The sequence below is a fragment of the Gallinula chloropus genome, assembly GCF_964237585.1.
Source record: "Gallinula chloropus genome assembly, chromosome: 1".
NCBI lineage: Eukaryota > Metazoa > Chordata > Aves > Gruiformes > Rallidae > Gallinula > Gallinula chloropus.
In genome coordinates, this window is record NC_140085.1 from 205273249 (window position 1) to 205292647 (window position 19399).

Consider the following 19399-nt stretch of genomic DNA (forward strand, 5'->3'; position numbering starts at 1 on the left):
CTGATGATGCAGAAAGGAGGAAGGGTCCCCAGCAGTTCCTTGTGTGTCCTGCACAGCCAAGATCCCTCCCTGTCCCCCTCCCAATATCTAAAGAATGGAATGAAAGGGCACAGACAGAAATCAGAAAAGGAGCAGCAGAGCCCCAGCAATAAACGTCTGAAAATTAAAAAAGAAAACCATCTTTGGGGGTTTAATCATGCTTTTGATAACATAATCAGGAAAAAAAAGTTATTTTTACTGTCTAGTGTATGAGCATTTAGGGTGCACTCGTGTTACTATTTTTTTTCTGTGACTGTACAAGCCAAAATTTTTTTTTCTTTATGAAAAATAGCTTTCTGATTCCAGAGGTTTCTGCTTTAAATAAAACTATTGGTTGCTTGCAGACTTCTGTGACTACCACTAGATTTGGTATCAAAAGAAGAAGATGCAGAATCCCTAGGCGGGTAGGGTACTGTTTGGGGATCCAGAATGGGATGACTGACAGCTGGAGGGAAACCAAGCTGTACTACAACAGCTCACAATGATCTGGATGGGAACAAAGCTCAATACCAGCTGGCCCCTAAACCTGAGACCATGCCACTCCTCAGTCCATGCAAATTGGAGTACTCTTCACAGAGAAATACTTCTGCATATCAAAGAAAATGCCACCATTTAATACAGAACATTGAGACTAAGAATTCTACCCCATACTATTTCATGGCAGTAACAATGCAAACAGGCTGAAGAAATTAAACAGAGCTAAATAATAATTAGAAATTATAACTCCTGCGTCCCCAGCTGCCTTTCAACTAGAAGAATCACAGACATTACGGGTGGAAATTGCCTATTAGAACATCCAGTCTAACTCCTTGACAGTGAAGGATAAATATCTCAGGGTGCTATCCATTATAATCCTGGCTGGGATCATTTTGTTCATCTCTGAATCTGAGCCACGTCTGGAATGGATAGAAGATCTGTTCTGTGCTGCTGAAAAAACATATTCAGTAGTTGAGAATAGAACAGAAGATCTACCACTAATGCTACCTGTTCATCTTTTAATGCAACTCACATCTACTACATAAAATCATCAGTGCTGCTCTAGCAGACAGATAGGAAACAAAAGGCTTTACATGTCAGCTCTTCTGCGATGGTATGCTTCCCCTGCTCCCCCAACCTTTGCCTGACTTTTTCCCATAAACCTGGATTAATCAATAACCGTTGGTGATGGTTGTGATGTCTGCATCTTCCTCACAGTGATTTCAGGAAGACAGATAACAACACAAGAGCCAAGAGCTATCTATGCTGATGTGCCCACCTGGACACTTTCCACTGGCACCTGTGGGTGGTATGTAAATATGACTATGAGCCAATCATCTTACTCCATAAATAGTGAGCAGCCCAAGAGCACTTTCAGCTCTCCTGAAATGACAGTGGGCTGCAGGTCAGGATCTCCCTTTGAAAGGGATGCCTCTCAAGGTTACTCCTCGAGGTCGAGAGAATCCTTGCTGCAACGGATCAAGTGAATTGGGCATGAGTGCATTAAACTTTGTGCTCTTAGCTAAGAAGTATAAAGGATTGATTGTGCCTATATAATCCTTTAGACATAAACCGTTGGCCAAGTCTGGAACAAAGACTGAATCCAACCGCACCTAGGCTCTTCTCTGAGAAGCAGTTTAGAAAGCAAGGGGGTCCTTTCTGAACCTCATGACTCAATGGGAGGGTGTCCCTGACAGCTTCATCTGACCTTGTTCTCTATGCACTAAATAATCAAAATTACCTTACCACCAAACCTTAATCACTGTCCCATTTATTATCAAACACCACTACACCCTTTGTTTTGTGTCAATAAACATATTGTTGCCTCTCTCTTAAAACTGAAGTGCATCCCTCTTATCTCTCCATCCGCAACACCTTCTCAAAGAATTTCTGCTGCTGCAATAGAAAAAAAAAAACAAAAACAATTTCTTCAGAATAACTGGACCTAACTGCACATGCAGAGCTCCAACGATGCTTATCCCTTTGAGACCCATAGACAAACCACAGATTTTTTTGTCTTCATTTTGAAACTTAGCTGGAGAGATGGCAAGCAGGAGCGTTTAGAAAGAATTTGGGTATGTGTTGGAACAGTTTCTTTTACTCAAAGCATTTTGTAACAGCCTTTAACATTAGTACAAGAGATAGAAAGAGAGGGGTTTTCTCTGTGTTAACACTGTATATTTTGCAGAGTGACACGGCAACTGTCTCTGCTGAAGCTGTTACAAATGAAGGATGTTCACCCTCATTTTGATGTAGCCACGACTGCACACAGCTACTTTGAGGCATATATATTGATGTTCACAATGTTCCCTTCTACTTTATGTCTTTATTATTTGCATCTGGACACTTTGTCCCGGGGAGAGGCAGGGAAGTGCGAAACAATTAGGACTGTGGGATTAACACTGGTGCTGCCACGCTCTGTGTTGCCAGCCAGCAGTTCAGGTCTGCCTGCGGGCAGCCCAGTTCCCCAGCGGGGAGATGCTCCCTGCTCCCAGGCAGCACACACGCCTGCAACCTATGAATGTTTCCCAGACATGTTTTTTTCCAAGCACTGAAGGGAAGTCAAGGTTTCAGCCTGGAACTACAGAAACTTTTAAAAAACAACTATTACTATAGTCAGGCTAAGCTCCAGATGTCAGATATTCAAACTCCCCCCAAATGACATTTCATGGAGGGCAGTGCAATGCTGTGGGCCCTTGGGTGCAGCTAAACTGATTTTTTTTTTTAATATTTTATTTGCTGATGCTAAAGTTCCCTTGCATGAGATGTTAAAATACCGAACGAGGCAAACAACCAAAACCCACGGTGATGCTCAGACTGAGAATGTTTTCCAGAACGTTCCTGTTTAAGACACCACAGCTTCGTTCCACGCCATGAAATAGCAGATTGACTGGCTGCAGACTTCTCGGGTGACCTTGTGTCTAAATGGCTTTTCTCTCTGTTACATTGAAAGATACCAGGCAAAAGCCTGATTTTATTATACTTTAAAAAAACAATAGCCCTGTTTGCCTGTTGGAATTGGAAATTAGGAGTTTCTGACGGGATGTGCCTTTCTTCACCATTCTCATGCTTTTTTTTTTTTCCTTCACAGTCTCATTCCTGAGGAGGATGTTACTCACATAAAGCTCACCCAGCCTGGGCTATTACATGAATAAGCTCATCACATTGCTAACATGGATACCATTTGACATGACCTTACTTTATTCAGAAATATAGACAGAAGTTATTCCTACAACAGTAGAGCTTAGACATAACTGATAGGTGTCGTGTTAAAAGGATAAAGAAATTTGGCAGAAAATAAATGTCCTTGTGTTCCATCTTGTCCTCAGACATCAGAGGGGCTGGGGGTGGCTAGGATTCTGAGTGCCAATCCTGCACTGTAAGTCTGGTCACATTCAGTACTGAAATACCACAATTAAGTTCTAATTTTTAAGTCCCCTCCAGTAATTATTCCACAATAGGTTAATATGAGTAATAAGGAGCTCAGAAAGCGCATGAAAGAATTTTTTTTAAATGTCATGTAAAAATCAATCTGTTGCCTCTCCTGCTAGTGGCAACAACCTGTTATTGCTACTAAAAAGAGTAATTATTCCTTGAGAGTAAGTGGTAGAGATTTGTGATAGAGCTAGGTTTGATTTGAGCTGCTACACAGCAACTATGAACTTCGCCAAAGCCCCACTTCCACTCACTGGAGGATTCATTTGCAATTAAGTGATTTAAAGTTACAGCGGCTCTGTGACATAAGTAATAGCCTACACACTAACTTAAATTACTGTCTTCGATTCACTTTTCTCCCACTGTCAGGGAGCATTCAAAAAGGCAATTCTTAAATTCAAACTATTTGGCAGCAGCCAGTAGCAGCTTCCCAACTTAAAAAGGAAAAAATGTTCGTAATTTAATGTGTCTTCAAATGGGTCTTTAAAGAATAGCAGGAATAATTCTGAATGAACAGAAAAGTACATCAGAAGCTATTTTCACTTAATAAGGCTTATAGTTCAAGAGATGCGTTACACAGACCGTTCAGAAAATAAAATCAAACAGAAATGTAAGTCAGTTTAACACTGTGTCATGCTGTAATTCTCTTTCCAGAAAGATCAGCACAGTGCTTGGGGGTACATAGTCTCTGAATGCACACCCCATCACTCTCAGCTCCTTCCTGGTAGTCCATGCCCCTTAGATGGGAGCGGAGTATTTGACTTTTCAAATCAGTGACAATTTTTTTTTTTCTGATTTCAATTCTATTTTCAGCGTGGGATTGGATACAATTCAAGATAGAACTGGGGCAAACATGAAAATTGCTGCAAGGAACTGAAATTCACTAAGACACTAAATTGCAATTCTAAAAAGTAAACCGTCCAATGGTGCCAGGATATCATTCCCATATAGCAGAGCTCTTGAAGGCAGAAAAATTTACGTTGCTAATGAATAGCATACAGTAACATCATGTCTAGTTATAATTAATCTAAATTTACGTCATTTTAGGTGTAAAACTCATCCTTTAGAATGGATCATAACAACAAAGCTAGTTAAAAAAGAAAAATACATAATTAAACTCACGTGATGTGTATGTAATTATTGCAGTTGGTTTCTTAAAATCTGCGTCATGAATCAACACCCCAACTAGGTTCCCAGCATTTTATTATTTATCCCCAAAAAGCTGAACCCAGCCCAGTGAGAAGGGCACCTGCTGCTTCTGATATTAGCTGGATCCAGCTCTGAATTTCTCTGATACAGTGTGTAACCAAAGAGCCTTTGACGGTAGTTCAGATGAAGGAGGACAGAAGGGACATCTGCACCCAGTCAGGAACATGATTTAGGAACATGTTAGGGTGGATAGGAGCTGCCTACACAGTTGCAGGCTCAGCTTTATGGGAACATCACAGGGATGAAAGGCTGTGAGAGGGCAGAGCCAGACATGGGGCTAATAAGCATGGAGCACTGTTGGCCATGATCTCGTGAGCTGAAGGAGTCACAAGAGCTGAGTGTGTGCAGCACCCAGAATTTACCACACTGAGCAGCTAAGTTTGACCCCGCAAAACTTCACACTCAGCTGCTGAGCACAGCCCCAGTGGGACATGGTTCCCCCAACCCCTTGGGCTGAGGCACCCAGCTGCAGCTGGGAGAGCCTCACCCCTCCTGCTGTCAGTGCTCCTGCGGAGTCCTTCGGGGATGGGGGGCAACAGAGCCACAGCCCGAAGTGATGGTCAGTGTATGCATAGCTGCACTGCTGAGAGCAGCTGTGACAAAAGGCTGCCCCCTCCCTCCTTGCATGATCGCTGCTCTGCCTCCCAACCAGGTGCACCCCGCTTTCCTGACCTTCCCCAGCACACCCCACTCACGAATGCCAACAGTAGGGTGCATACAGAGGTCTGCTCATCTTCATTATCACCACATACTTTTCTCCCAAATCTGCAGCTGGTTTGGGTGGAGGTGAGCCCTATCATGCTCCTAGTTCTGGCTGATAAAAGGAGATGATTTGGGTAAACAAGTTCCAGATATGCAGCGTCCATCCTTCAGCCAGCCAGGCATGTCAGGAAACCTTTAGGAATCCACAGGAACATAAAATGACCCTGTGCTGATTGAGGATCAGACCCCCCTACATCCGCTAGTACAACAACTGCGGGAAAAAAATCTCTAAAAATTTTAAGAGAAAAGTTGGAAAATCACGTGTGCTGGAAAGTGCTAGAAGCTGTTCTCCAGGAGCAATAAAGACTTGCAATAGACACTGCAACACAGGAAGGTGCACATTTTCTTTTTTTCCCACAATTCCACAAAAAGTCACATTTGTGCAAAGTCAAAATCAGCTAAACTTGGGACCAAGATTATGAGTGACACGAAACGCAGCAACTTCTTTTCACTGTATTTTAATACAAGATACCTCAAACACTTCATTACTGAATTTTGCTCTACAGAATCTCTTTCCATTGGCAGTACAATTGTACTAACTCATGAATACACTGCAGAGGAGATACACACATTTTTGTGCTGCCACTCAAAAGACCTAGCCTGCCTGAAGAGCCTTGTTGCTGCCCTGCCCCATGCATAGAGCTCTTATTCAGCTCCTTTGCCCCTTGGTTGCTCCCTCCTGCTCAGCTCAAGGCTCCTCACATCACCAGAGCAGCTTTCTGTAGCCCCTGCTTCTACCACATTGGAACAGCATCACCCCAGAGAGCTCTCTGCATGCCACAGCAGCATGAAACACACGGGCAGAATTTCTCCTCAGTAAAAGCACACAAAACCCATTTCACTTGGTATCTCACTCCCAGCCAGCACTGAAGGAAAGAGCAGAATTAAGGGTAAGTATAAACAGCAGGAACCTGTAGCATCCTTAACTTCAAAAGTGTCCAGCACTGGGATGGGGACAGATTGCTGCTGCATTCATGTTGGAAAGGAAAACATCGAGCTGTTGCAGGCAATTTATATAGTATGTACATTCACAGACAATGTACCTACATATATGTTTATGTACTTAACAGAGACCTGCATCTGTAGTATCATGGAATGAAGATGCATCTACATCTGTAGTAAAAGCATTAAAGCTTTTTGTTCAGAGAGAACATATGTCAATGCATCCTTCAGGCTTGCCTTTTAATTTTACAAATAATGGGAATAAGTCCCATTTGACATTTACTATATAGACAGAGTTGGGGTTTTTTTTTACTTCTAATTAAAGTTATTCCTGTATTATATTAGCAGATGTGCAAAAATAATCAGATTCAAAGTGTTAGACATATGGTAACTTGACTTGTTGCAAGAAGGTGTATATTCAGCACCACAGAACAGATTCTCAGTAAGAAAAGAACGCACCAAAATAACAATGCACCCAAACAGTGATTTCTCAGAGTGAAAAATGACAATACAGGGGACGTGATTCTTTGCCTATACCATGACACTAATGATGTGACTTTTTAATCACATCCATTTACACCAAAACGTGTAAGATGGGAGTGAAACACTACTTACAACGTCAAGATAAAAAGGGAAATTTTAAGCAATATGTATCACACATTAAAATTTTAAAAGAAAACAGTTTTTCCACAATAAGTGTTGCTATAATTATTTCCCAAGGAAACCATGGAGGCTAGTTTTTGGGACATCAAAACCTGGCTGGGTGAAATATTTGCATTCTTAAATGAAATTTCTCTGTAAGCAGGGAGGAAAGAGGACTATAGAATCTACCAAAGTTTTCCTCATCTCTTAATTCAAAGGGTTTGTTTATTTTGAAAACAAATTTCACAATTCATCAGAGCTGTAAAACTGTAATTGTCTTTTATAGCCACTCAATACAAGAGGTAACAGTCAAAGCTGGGAAAATACAAATACTAAGGTTATCTAAAAATACCTCACTGAGCTACTTCAGAATTCTTCAAATATTTTGGGTAACACATGCTCTAATTTTACTGTCATTTTATTATAAAATTAAATAGCTACCTTTTTTTTTTTTTTACTAAAACAAGATAGGTCACCTGAGATAACATCTATTAATATCATCATTACAAGACCAGATTCCCAGTGGAGAGGGAAAAGAAAATCAATGGGAAAGAAAAGTCTTAACCGACTGTGAGCTCTGTACTGCACTGCTAACTTCTCCCGTCAAACAGCTCACCTACTCCTAACTAGCCAGCTCGAGATACACGGCACGGTATTAAAACCAAAGCAGCCTGACAGCTGAGGGTGATGAGACTCCTAAATCATTTCCAAATCTGAGTAACAACATGCAGAAAGATGCCCCAACGCCACAGGAGCAGACAGAGTCGCTTTACAGATTAAGACTACTTGTTGCAGCTACCGTTTTATACCTTAACACGTTAAAATATCTCAGAGACCAGACAAGCATCCAGCTGCAGCTGAAACTTTAGGAGGGAAATTCAGCGCTGGTCGCTGAGGTATTCGCAGGAGCGTAGCACAGAAGGCTGGAGAAGAACCTTGAATCTACCTGAACTCCGCAGACACTGATTTCAGTCTCACAAAGCCCTATCAGCCTGAGTTAGGGCTTCTACCCGAATTCACTCCTCATTTCAGCGTACACAATGCTTCACTGATTCTCAGCCGCAGGTGCAGCTATCCAGAGGATCGTTAAGTGGTGGCTTTCCAGAAACTGATCTCCCAGGAACGACGGGGAGCTACAGGGAAATCTGTTGCTCAAACATTTCTGAACACAAAGCTGAAACTTTTTTTTTTTTAAAAAAAAAAACCTCGTTCAGCCTGGAAAAGCCCGATAAATGTCAGAAGTTCCCAGCTTCTCTGTGGTGAAGACAGAACGCGCGTGCAACGCGTCACACGGATGCAACTTTCTATACAGAGCGGTGTAGCCAGCACCAGCACTTCACGATTTGCTTTTAATTCAGACAGGGAATGATGAAGCCAGCTAAGCCGGCAGCTGCGCGGATTCGCGCCTCCCGACCCATTTCCAGCACCAGGCTGCCCAGACCCGTAGTCCCGCAGGTTTGCGGGGCTGGCAGCCCGCAGCCGGCGTGGGCACGGCGGGGCGGGGGGTTCCGACAGCCCCGGGGATACGGCCGGGGCGGGGGGGGGGAGAAGGGAGGGGGCGCGGGCACCGCCGTCTCCTTCCCGACACAGACCCGACCCCGGGGTCTACGCGGCGCGGGAGGGCCAGGGCCGGGCGCGGCGCTCCGCGGGCGCGGGGCACTCACCGCGGGGGCCGTCAGGCGGCGGATGCTCTCGCCCAGCGAGTCCAGGTTGACCCGCCGGCGGCGCGGAGCGCGGCGCGCCCCGGAGCTGGCCGCGGCGGCAGCGGCGGCGGCGGCGGCAGCGGCGAAGGGGGTGTCGGCGGGGCCAGGGGGGCTGCGGCTGCCGTTCCAGCAGAGGCGGGACAGGGGACACTCGCCCTCCTCCTCGGGGCTGGTCTCCGGGCAGTCCGAGCCCAGCGAGCTGAAGGACTCCGAGGAGATCTTGCGCCGGGACATGGTGCCGCGGGGCGGCGGCGGCGGCGGCTGGGCTCAGCGCGGGGCGGCGGGCAGCCGCGGCGGGCAGCGCCGAGCCGCACGGCCGCGGGGGCGGCCGCCTCGCATGGCCGCGGGTGCCCCTGGGCGGGAGGCAGCGGAGGCGCCGCGCCGGGGCCGGCGCAGCCCGCGCCTCTCGGCGCCGCTGCTCGGGTCCGCGCTTCGCCGCGCCCGGCCGAGGGGAGCGCGGGTGCTGAGCAGCGCCGCGCCGGGAGGCTTTAAAGCGGCGGCGGCTGCCCTCCTCTGCCTCGGCCGCCCGCCCTCGCTCTCCCCTCCCCCGGCTCCCTCGCCGCTCCGCGGGAATCACGTGTTCTTTGGAGCCCTTGCCCCCTCCTCCTCCTCCTCCTCCCGCCTCCCCCCGCCCGGATCGCCGCCTGTGGCGCTCAGCCCCGCTCGCCGCGGCCCGCAGCCGCCGCCTGGCCGCGCTCCCCCGCGCAGGGAGGATGCTGCCGCCGCCCCGCGCTCGCCCCCGGCGGCCGGTCGCACCGGCGGGGCGGGCCGACGGCCGGAGCCGCCGGGAGGGCGGGCAGGGTGCTCCGCTCTCCTCCCCTCTCTTTGGAACCCGGCGAAGGGGGGAGCGGGGAAGCGGCCCAATATCCGCGCACGGCTCCGGGGGCATCGGCGCTGCCAGCTCAGGGGCTGCGGGCGCCCCGGAGCCCTCCCGGCGTGGCAGCCCCCGCCCCGCGCCGCCGCCGCCGCTTCCCGGGCCGCCGCCGTGCTGGACAGCTCCCCGCGCCTGGCGCCGGCCGAGCCTGAGGCCGCCGCGGCCGGGGAGCGCGGCAGGGGAGGAAGTCGGTCCTCATCCCCCTGCCAGTCGGTACCGCCAGCGAACTTTTGTGAACGGTAGTGGGGAAGCTGAAGCTCGGGGAAGAGATCCCTTAAAAGAGCTGGGTAGGATAGATGCCGCCATCAGCTTCCAGAGGCAAAAGTTCTTTTCATCTTTGCATGAGCGCTGCTCCCACTAGCACTGCGGGTCATGTCCCAAAAAGAAAAGAAGAAACCAAATTCATTCCCCTGTAAGCAGCCCAGACTTGTTAAAGGAGAAAGGAGTGGATGACACAAAGCAGGGGGAGCTCAGATACAGGATGTCACCCTTGAAGACAGTGCAAGGTGTCTCCTTCCCAACTTTCCCTACCCATGCAGTCAGTTTAAAGACACCCTGAGAGCTTCGCGGCGATAGCAATAACCCCACATAGTCCTTCTCAGCAAAAAGGCTCCGAGGAAATGTGATCTCAGCTGTAGTGGTTCCTCCTGCCATCAAGGAAGACAGCTTGTCATTACTTTATCTTTGTTCAAGCAAAACTTATTTTAAAAGGCAATGATTTTAAGATAGTTTTTACTCTGCCTTTTCCCTGTATTATGACATATGTTTTACAACTTTACCCTGTTAAATGTCTGAGTGCAGCCTAAACAAGAACTCACTGGAGAGACTGGAAAGATTTCCACATGTGTGCAGGATCTTTTGAGCATAGCCCCAGGCAGTACAAACCACATGTCTGCTTTCAGAAGGGGCACAGGTCTGTGGTTGAGTATGATGCTTCAAACTAGGGCACTACAGCCCAGCCAGGGCATTGCTTTCAGTGTCATCATCCCTGTGTCTCTTGGGTCACCCTGCTTTTTGTTTTGTTTGGGTTTTTTTAACCTATAGAAATATATGTGGAGTCAAAGAAACAATGAAACTCCTTTTGTCTTGCATGCTTTTTAGATTTCTGGGGCTTCAAGCCTGTGGCTTGAAAAGATGTATAATAAAGCTGGAGTGGCCCATGCTACCTTCTGTTGCCTTATTAAATGTTACACTTGGGATGCAGAAACTCTTTCTGCAGTCCTGGTGGTGCCCTCAGCAGCCCTTGTAGAGGAATCAGACATGACTTCACTTGAAAGTTAACTCACCCATGAACCTCCAGATCCATTGTCTTCCCCTGTCTTTCATCCTCTAGGGAACAACATTCATCAGCACCTGAGTACAAAGAGATGAGACAGTTACTCTGACTTCTTCTTCCCTCTAAAGAAATCCTCTTTTTAACAGAATCTCTGAGACCTGCTGCACAAGCCCCTCCCTGCCTTCAGGCCAAGCTCCTCCCTTCGAGGACATTCAGGAATTAAGGGGTCTGGAAGATGTCCTTTCACACTAAACACTGCTCCTACCCCAGGGTACTCTGTGTTAAGATGTACACGTTCTTCACATGCTTCAGATTCCATTAACCTTACATCCGTCTCATAGACCACATCGTACAGCCCTCAGTGAAGCAAACTTATGCTGCTTTCCTGGCGGATGCAGTGACAGTGACAACTGGGTAAGAGCCACATAGTTTAGCGTTGGAAATGCAAATACATATTTATAAGTCTAAACTGCTAAAATACCGAAGTGTCAGCTGGTTCCATGTGCAGCACTTCAGCTGCAGGGTAAGCAACTTGCTTGTGGGCATATTTGCATTTTATTCACCACTAGGGAAAAGTGGTTTCAAGATGACAAAACTGACACTTTTTAAGTCTTGAGTTTCCTCTTCTTCTTAGTTTAAAGTAGCACTTCCCAAAGCAAGTTATCATTAGTGTTTGATAGCACTCTTGAGCTCCCCTTGCAGCATTGAAAAGTACTTCCTTCATGCCGCTCATGGCCGTATTCCTTTTATGTTTTTAATGCAGTGACCCTGAAATGGGAAGGGAAATTCTTTGCTTCGGGGACTGTTCCTGAGGTCAGGACGATTGTAACTGAATGCACTCACATACCAAAACAGCTCTTCTCAAAAATGCAAAAGACATTTTCCTTCAGCATCTAGATAGTGAAGTTCACTATCTAGCAATTAGTGCTTCAAGTCTTCTACTGCTCCAACTGAAGCAGCACTTCAGTGTCAGTATCTCTACTGGCTGGCTATTCTCCTCAGCTACAACCTTTAATACTCTGTGGAAGCAAACCCGATCCCTGCCTGGTCTGGTTACAAAGATGTTGGTAATATGCATACTGCAAGTCTGCTTGGGATTCATGATGTAAAAGACACGGAATTGGAGAGAGGCACCAGCTGGAAAGGTACCAAACACCATCACAGCCTTGAGCTAAATAGAAATGGACAGTGGAAGATAGAAGATGATGCAGGTACTGGAGGTGAGTCTGGTGAGGCCAACAAGTCATTCAGTCCCTGGTTAATTATTTTCATTTTATTCCTCCTGATCCAGATGCAACCTTGGCAAAAGCTAAATACCACAGAGAGTTCCTTCATCTGACAGTCAAACGCCTTTGACAGCGCATAAGCATAGACAGTTACAGCACATGAGAACAACAAATGTTCTTCTTTTATACATGTCTCATCAGCCCAAATTTGCAGTTGGCACATGATTGGATGAATGGCAGCAGTGCCTTTAAAATGTGTAAGGTTCACCAAAACAGTGCCCATGTAACTTCCCTGTCATAATACAAGAGCGCCATGTATGTGTCCCACACATATTGCAGATAGTTCAGATGAAAAGATGAATATTTTAATTCTTTTATAATCTTTAATGCATAATTGCTCTGCATCATTTTGAAATGCACAAATGTTTTCTAAATTTTTATCATTTTTCAAGTTTATGTCTTGGTTCTAGAAAGCAAAACTCACAATACTGAGCTAAGCCCTGACAAAAAAATGCAGGGTCTTTGATTTCCGTTAATTAAAATATGTAACTTTGTCATTATTTATTGATGATTTTTATCTCCTTGCTATTAACTAAGCACTACTCATCAGATATTATATACTGGAGTTTGGGTGTTATTATTTTTATTTACAAATGCTGTTTTTCTGAGGTTTGCAGAGCCTTGGAAGACTAAAATAACAAAAACAACTTCATCATAGTCCACTGCATTACCCTGTCTGCATTTATTGAGAACATGGTAGCCGTAGAGCTGCCAGAAGAAACTATTTGAATTAATCCCACTAAGGGCTTTGTCACATATATCATGTATATATTTCATATCATTTCACCTATTACATTGGATGTTTTTATACAATGATCTTTTTACAGTAATTCTGAACCTGTAAGTACTTAATTTTTCTTTAATAGAAAAGATTGTCGTCTTGGGTTCAATGCCTCCCACAGAGAAAGTAAACATCTGTTTTGCAAAGCATTTCTAAAGCAGCAGGAGACCATTATCCTGTGACAACATTCTATTACAATTACTTTATTGCAGTCAGGCAAAATGAGTGATGTGTAGCAAATTTATTCTTTTTTCACATTCTGCCAAACCTTCCTGTTCTTTATCCAATGACTTCCATCTGGAGTATTGCCTGAAAGGATGGCTGGGGCATTCTGCCATTTGTCATTAATGATCTGTTGAATTACGATTGGCTTAAAGAACAGATCAATTTTATGTTTCAGCTACTCAGAAACAAAGTTGATGCACAAGATGCAGCAGATTCACATTGGCCAGTTTGTTCTAGTTATCAGGTTATGGTTCAGCCCATCGTGCTCCACAGTGTATTACTGAAGGAGCAATGGATCTATTTCTGCACTGTGAGATGAGTTATTACATAATTAAGGTAGCAGAATCTGGGTCTTAATGCTCACCAAATGTCTTTAATCTGAAACCTTCAGCACACTTCTAAGAGTCTTGTTCTCATGGATGAGAAAAGCAAAACATCAGTAACTGATATTATGAGTCTCACACTACACAGTAGATCAATAGCAGAACCAGGAATTTCTTGTTGCCTAATCTAACTTCAAGACAACTTTATTCAGAATCAATTGACTTGAAACATGAATGGCCAGCACCAGATCCATTTGTAATTTCAGAAATTTCACTATACCAGCTTGCCAAAGAAGGATCAAAACAAGACATCAAGGCTGTCAAAGGAGATAAGTTATACTGGCATCACCACTGTATCACACACACACACACACACACAAAGATAGAAATTACAGAATCATAGAATGGTTTGGGTTCAAAAGGATCTCAAAGACCATCAAGTTCCAACCCCCTGCCATGGGCAGGGATGCCCTCCACTAGCTCAGGTTGCCCAAAGCCCCATCCAGCCTGGCCTTGAACACTGCCAGGGAGGGGGCAGCCACAGTTTCTCTGGGCAGCCTGTGTCAGCCCCTCACCACCCTCACAGGGAAGAATGTCTTCCTAATGTCTACTCTAAACTTACCCTCTTTCAGTTTAAACACACTGCCCCTTGTCCTATCACTGTACTTCCTGATAAACAGTCCCTTTCCCAGCTTTCCTGTAAGCCCCTTCAGGGACTGGAAGGCTGCAATAAAGTCTCCCCAGAGCCTTCTCTTTTCCAGCCTGAACAAGCCCAACTCTCTCTGTCTTCACAGTAGAGCTGCTCCAGCACTCTGATCACTTTTGTGACCCTCCTCTGGACTTGCTGCAACAGCTCCATGTCTCTCTTGTACTGGGGACCCCAGAGCTGGATGCAGTACTCCACATGGAATCTCACAAGAGCAGAGTAGAGGGGCAGAATCACCTCCTTTGACCTGCTGGTCACACTGGTTTTGATGCAGCCCAGTTCACAGGTGGATTTCAGGGCTGCAAATGTGCATTTATGGCTCATGTTGAGCTTCTCATCCATCAACACCCCAAGTCCTTCTCGTTGGGGCTGCTCTCAATCCATTCTCCGCCCAAGCTGTAGTTGTGCTTGGGATTTCCCTGACCCATCCGCACGACCTTGCACTTGGCATCTCTTCCTTCCAGTATGTCAACTGCACCACACAGCTTGGTGTCATTGGCAAACCTGCTGAGGGTGCACTTGATTCCACTGTCCATGTCTCTGACAAAGATGTTCAATGGTGCTGGTTCCAGTAAGATTTCTGAGAAATGCCATTCGTCACCTGTCTCTACTTGACATTGAGGTGTTGACCACAACTCTTTGAGTATGACCACCCAGACAATTTTTATTGACTGAGTTGTCCATCCATCAAATCCATGACAATTAGAGACAAAGATATCATGCAGGCCAGTGTCAAAAGCTTTGCAGAAGTCCAGGTGGATGACATCTGTCACTCTTCCCTTATCTACCAGCGCTGTAACCCCATCATAGAAGGCCAATATATTTCTCAGGCATGATTTGTCCTTAGTGAAGCTGTGTTGGTTGTCACTAACCACCTCTGTGTTTTCCATGTCTCTAGGGATAGTTTCCAGGAGGATTTACGCCATGATCTTGCCAGGCACAGAGTTGTAACTGACATGTGTATAGTTTACCCGATCTTCCTTTTTCCTTTTTAAAAATAGTTATGTTTCCCCTTTTCCAGTCAGTGGGGGCTTCACCAGACTGCCAGGACCTCTCAAATATGATGGAGAATGGCTTGGCCACTTCATCCACCAGTTCCTTCAGGACATGCAGATGCACCTTCAGGCTCCCTAGGTGTTCTCAGACCTGTTCTTCTCCTACAATGGGCAGTTCCTCATTCTCCTAGTCCTTGTTTTTGCCTTCTGTGTCCTGGGCAGTGTGACTTGCTGGTAAAAGTTTACCTTGCTTGTAAAAATTGAGGCCTTCTCTACATCCTGGGTAACCAGGTCTCCTGTTTCATCCCAGAGGGGGCCCACATTTAAGGAATTTAAGCAGGAAACACATTTAAGTAGGAAGCTGTTGAAGGAGTGTGGGGAGGGGAGGGGGGAAAGAATGCCCAAGTAACTGTGCTTTGACTCATATGATTAGGTTAAACTGAGATTGCAAATGTCAGGAAGAAGTCTGATGACATACAGGTTCAATTAATGTCTAGAAGGAATACACAGCTGGCTAAACAGACTTAAAAATTTATAAATTGCAAGAGAAAAAATATTACACAGGACTCAAACCCTTATATTCATTTGCCTTGAACAGAGAGACAGATTTTCTGAATTCAACACTGGATGAGGTATACCAAACATTGTCTTGATCAGCACTTCTTCTGTGTCCTGAGTATTTTACCCTGAGGACAGCAGGTAACAGGTGCCCCATGAATTGACTTCTGCCTCCAAGTTACCTATAAACCCCATTCAAATTCATTTAAAACACCAAAACAAGAAGATGCTGATGAACATCTTACATCTTCTAGAACTACCTCACCCCAGCACTCTGCAGCTTAATTAAGCCACTAGTTATAGAACAGGTCCCTACAGAAGCCACTTTATTTCCAGTCTTGCAACCATATTTATCCCAGATAGACATCCCGCTATAAGCAGTTTTTGTAAGGATATGGATCCATCAGGCTAATCCAAAGGAAATACAGTGGTAACTATCTATGAGATTAAAGCCAATTTGCTTTTAAGAATCCTCTGAATTTTAGAGGAGATTTTAAACAGACACCTTTCTATGCTTTCATATCAGCTCCCTGCACTCTTCATATACCACAAGAACCCGAGGCAGGAAGAACTTAAAATGCTTCTTGTGCCTTGGACAAAGGCTGAATTAAAACAGGGCCTTCACATTTTCTGAAATGGCTACTAGGTCCACCTCATCTCCTGAGGGAAGGCAGAGCTGATGTCTACAAGGCAGGATGCCCTTCATGTCCCAGTGCTCTGGCTTCCTTGTAGGAATTCCCCTTGGTGGTCTCTCACACAACACATAATAGTTTCTAGGCAGCTCTATGGCACTCACTGGGCTGGGAATGGGTCAAGAAAGCACAGAGCAGCTCTGGAAGCAAAGGGAAGGAGTTAGCAGGTAAGTCCTGGGAAAATTAGGGTAGCCACAGAGTACTGACAGGTTTGACCAGGTTTGAACCTGACCTGCTGGAGAAGCATTTTGCCAAGGCAAGCAGCGCTGCACGGATCTGGGAGACAACCAGCATGACCAGCATGTAGCCATGCTTGTACACTGTGCCTTTCCACAGAAGTTATGTTTCTATTACAGTTCATCTCTTCACAAATCTACACTTACTACAAGATGTTTTCCAATTTTAGAATTCAAAACATGTAAATCATTGTCATTAATGTACTCTTAAGAACTGGTCTAAGATTAATTTCACACTGGCACACTGGCATCTTGTCTGATTAGATTACCTTTTTATTTTTTTAATCTTACTGACAGGGAATCCCACAATATTTTACCCAGACTTGTTTAAAACTGAGGCCTCATATCATGCACATTTTTTCTTGGAAGTTCCTCTGCATCCTATAAGGGATTCATTGATTAACTGCCTGCAATGCCTTGTTTGTGTGAAGGACAGAAAGGAATAAAGAAGAAGAGGAGAAAGAGAGCGAGAATGTGCTCATACCTATGGATGTACTTAAGAAACCATTAAGATAGTACCTGACCAATTAAAAATGCCTACAATATATACCTACAGGATACTATTCCCTGAACATAGAATATTGTCCAAATGAAAGATTCTATAGATCTTCTAGATAAAATCTATTGTAATAAAATCTACTCCATTTCTTCCAGAGATGACAAATGATACTGTTGTGAGAGCACATTCTGCAAACAGAAAAATGTCATGTATATAGCTCCTTACAATGCTGGTATAACTGTCCTGGCCTCTTTCACTAGATATGTCTTCAAAGTGAACTTCAGTCTCTGCGTAGTAGTGCACAGAGGTTTTAAATGCCTAGTAGTGTTCAAGAACCTTACCAGATGTTATCTAACCTGCTGTTGTTATGACTCTTTATATAAAAAGAATCCTAAAATTCCATATAAATTTTTGCAAGAGTTGCAAAATACAGTGACTTAAGTTCAAAATCCACCTTTCTGCTCCATCTATTCTTCTCTTGGGTTTTTAGTCCTTGAAAACATAATTGCTCTTTTAACCTCATTTTTCACATGGCTCCTTAGAAAAGGGCTGCAGGTAAATACCAAGGTAAATCGTTTTCTTGTCATTTAGTTCCTGTCATTTTGTTTTGGTGAAGGAATACAACCTTCAAATGTGAGCACTTGTGCTACTCACTGTCACTCCTGCTGATGTCACACAGCATCAGGATACCACAATTTCCCATCACAGGTTTTCCTGTGTTCTTTGCAAGACAGATTATTGGATCCCAGAGTAGTACTGCTGTGCAGAAAGTAGTGTGAATACTAATGGGAAAGCTGTGCACTGCGACTGTTTAAATGCATTTCATAATGTTAACACAACTGAAAATATATAATATGTGAAACTGAAATTATCCATCTATCTAGATAGATAGAAAAGTAATTTCAGCTTCACAATTTGAGTTGGACCCTGTCTAAAAGATTCTGTTGGGGGGAGAGGGGACAAACAAACATACAAAAAAAGAAAATACAGGGAGAAAAAAGCCCTTCCTCCATTGAAAACCTCCTAATTGATTCTCAAGATCTCTTTCATATCAACAGATTTCATGCAAAAAAAATCCAACAAAGGCAGGTTACCATGAGGGAATCATGCATCTGGGAGGGGCTGCAGTGTGTTGACTATAACACCAATATTTCACTTTTGTAGCATGTTTCATTCCAAACTTCTCAAGGCGATTTGCAAGCAATTACAGAGCAAATCTCTGTAATGTGAGTAAGCTTGAACAACCAGCCACAATTTCACAGTGGATGCAGAAGCACTGTGGGCCAAATCCAGTTGTTTCTATCCCTGCTGATACTGGCTGGGGTGCTCAGCACCTTGCAGGAAGCCGCCAGGAATTCTCTGAACCAGGGTCTGTGTGAATCAGTCTCAAAATCTTTTACAAGGAAAAAAAAAAAGAAGAAATCCACAGGCAAGGTACACACTGCTGTAATAGGGTTTTAACTGCTTGTAGCAATGCAAAAACAAATTCTAGCTACCAACAAACAACATTTGCTGCTAAAGGAATAATGTTTTTTAAAAATGGTCTCTTTAGGTAAATAAAACAGACGTACAAAGTATTTTTACAGAAAAGTACCATTAAGAGCCTGAAACAATGGAACTGAATCTTAAGAGGATGGTGTTTAACATTCTGCAATTAAAGCTTATAGGTAAAACATATTTTTTTAAATATTTCTCTTAAAAAGACAAGGTAGATTTTTGCAATCCAGGCAGCTGAGTGCCTGGTTTGCCAAGAGTGAACAGTACAGTTCAAGTCACCGGTAAAGATTTTCATGAAATAGTTTTTCACTTCTTTCTTCAGATTGACCACGCTGTTTTTCCTTCCTGCACGTGATTTGTCTTCAAACAGTGTCATGTTTTCCATCCAATAACCAATAGTTTAATGCTTTACATGACTCAACATGAACAAGGTGTCAAAAACATTTAAAAGCAATTTCTTTGCTGGTTGGATACAGATGTGATGCGATGCAAATGCATTGCAGCAGAAGGAAGAGGGTCAACACTGAGATCAGTCATACTGCCTCAACTGCTGAACACTTCCCCAAAGTCTGAGATGCTGGTGAAAAGCAGGAAAATGTTCTCACCGTTAGAGTGTTAATCTGTGCAGTTCATCGTATAGCAGAAAGTAATTTTTTGCTTTCCACTAAAGTATTAAGAAGCACCCAGCAATGCCCCCTTGCAGCCCAGAAAGCCAACCAGTGTGACCAGCAGGTCAAAGGAGG

The 19399-nt window shown here is 44.6% G+C and overlaps 1 protein-coding gene across 1 annotated transcript in view; it reads right to left on the minus strand.

Annotated features, from left to right (window-relative positions):
• GUCY1A2 (guanylate cyclase 1 soluble subunit alpha 2) overlaps positions 1-8942 on the minus strand; it is a gene marked incomplete at both ends in the record, with an annotated part of 151320 nt that extends 142378 nt beyond the window's left edge. The window contains one exon of the mRNA XM_084277537.1: positions 8670-8942. Within this exon, the coding sequence (XP_084133663.1) occupies positions 8670-8942 (273 nt within the window). The remainder of the gene's footprint in view (positions 1-8669) is intronic.
• Between the last annotated feature and the right edge of the window lie 10457 nt (positions 8943-19399).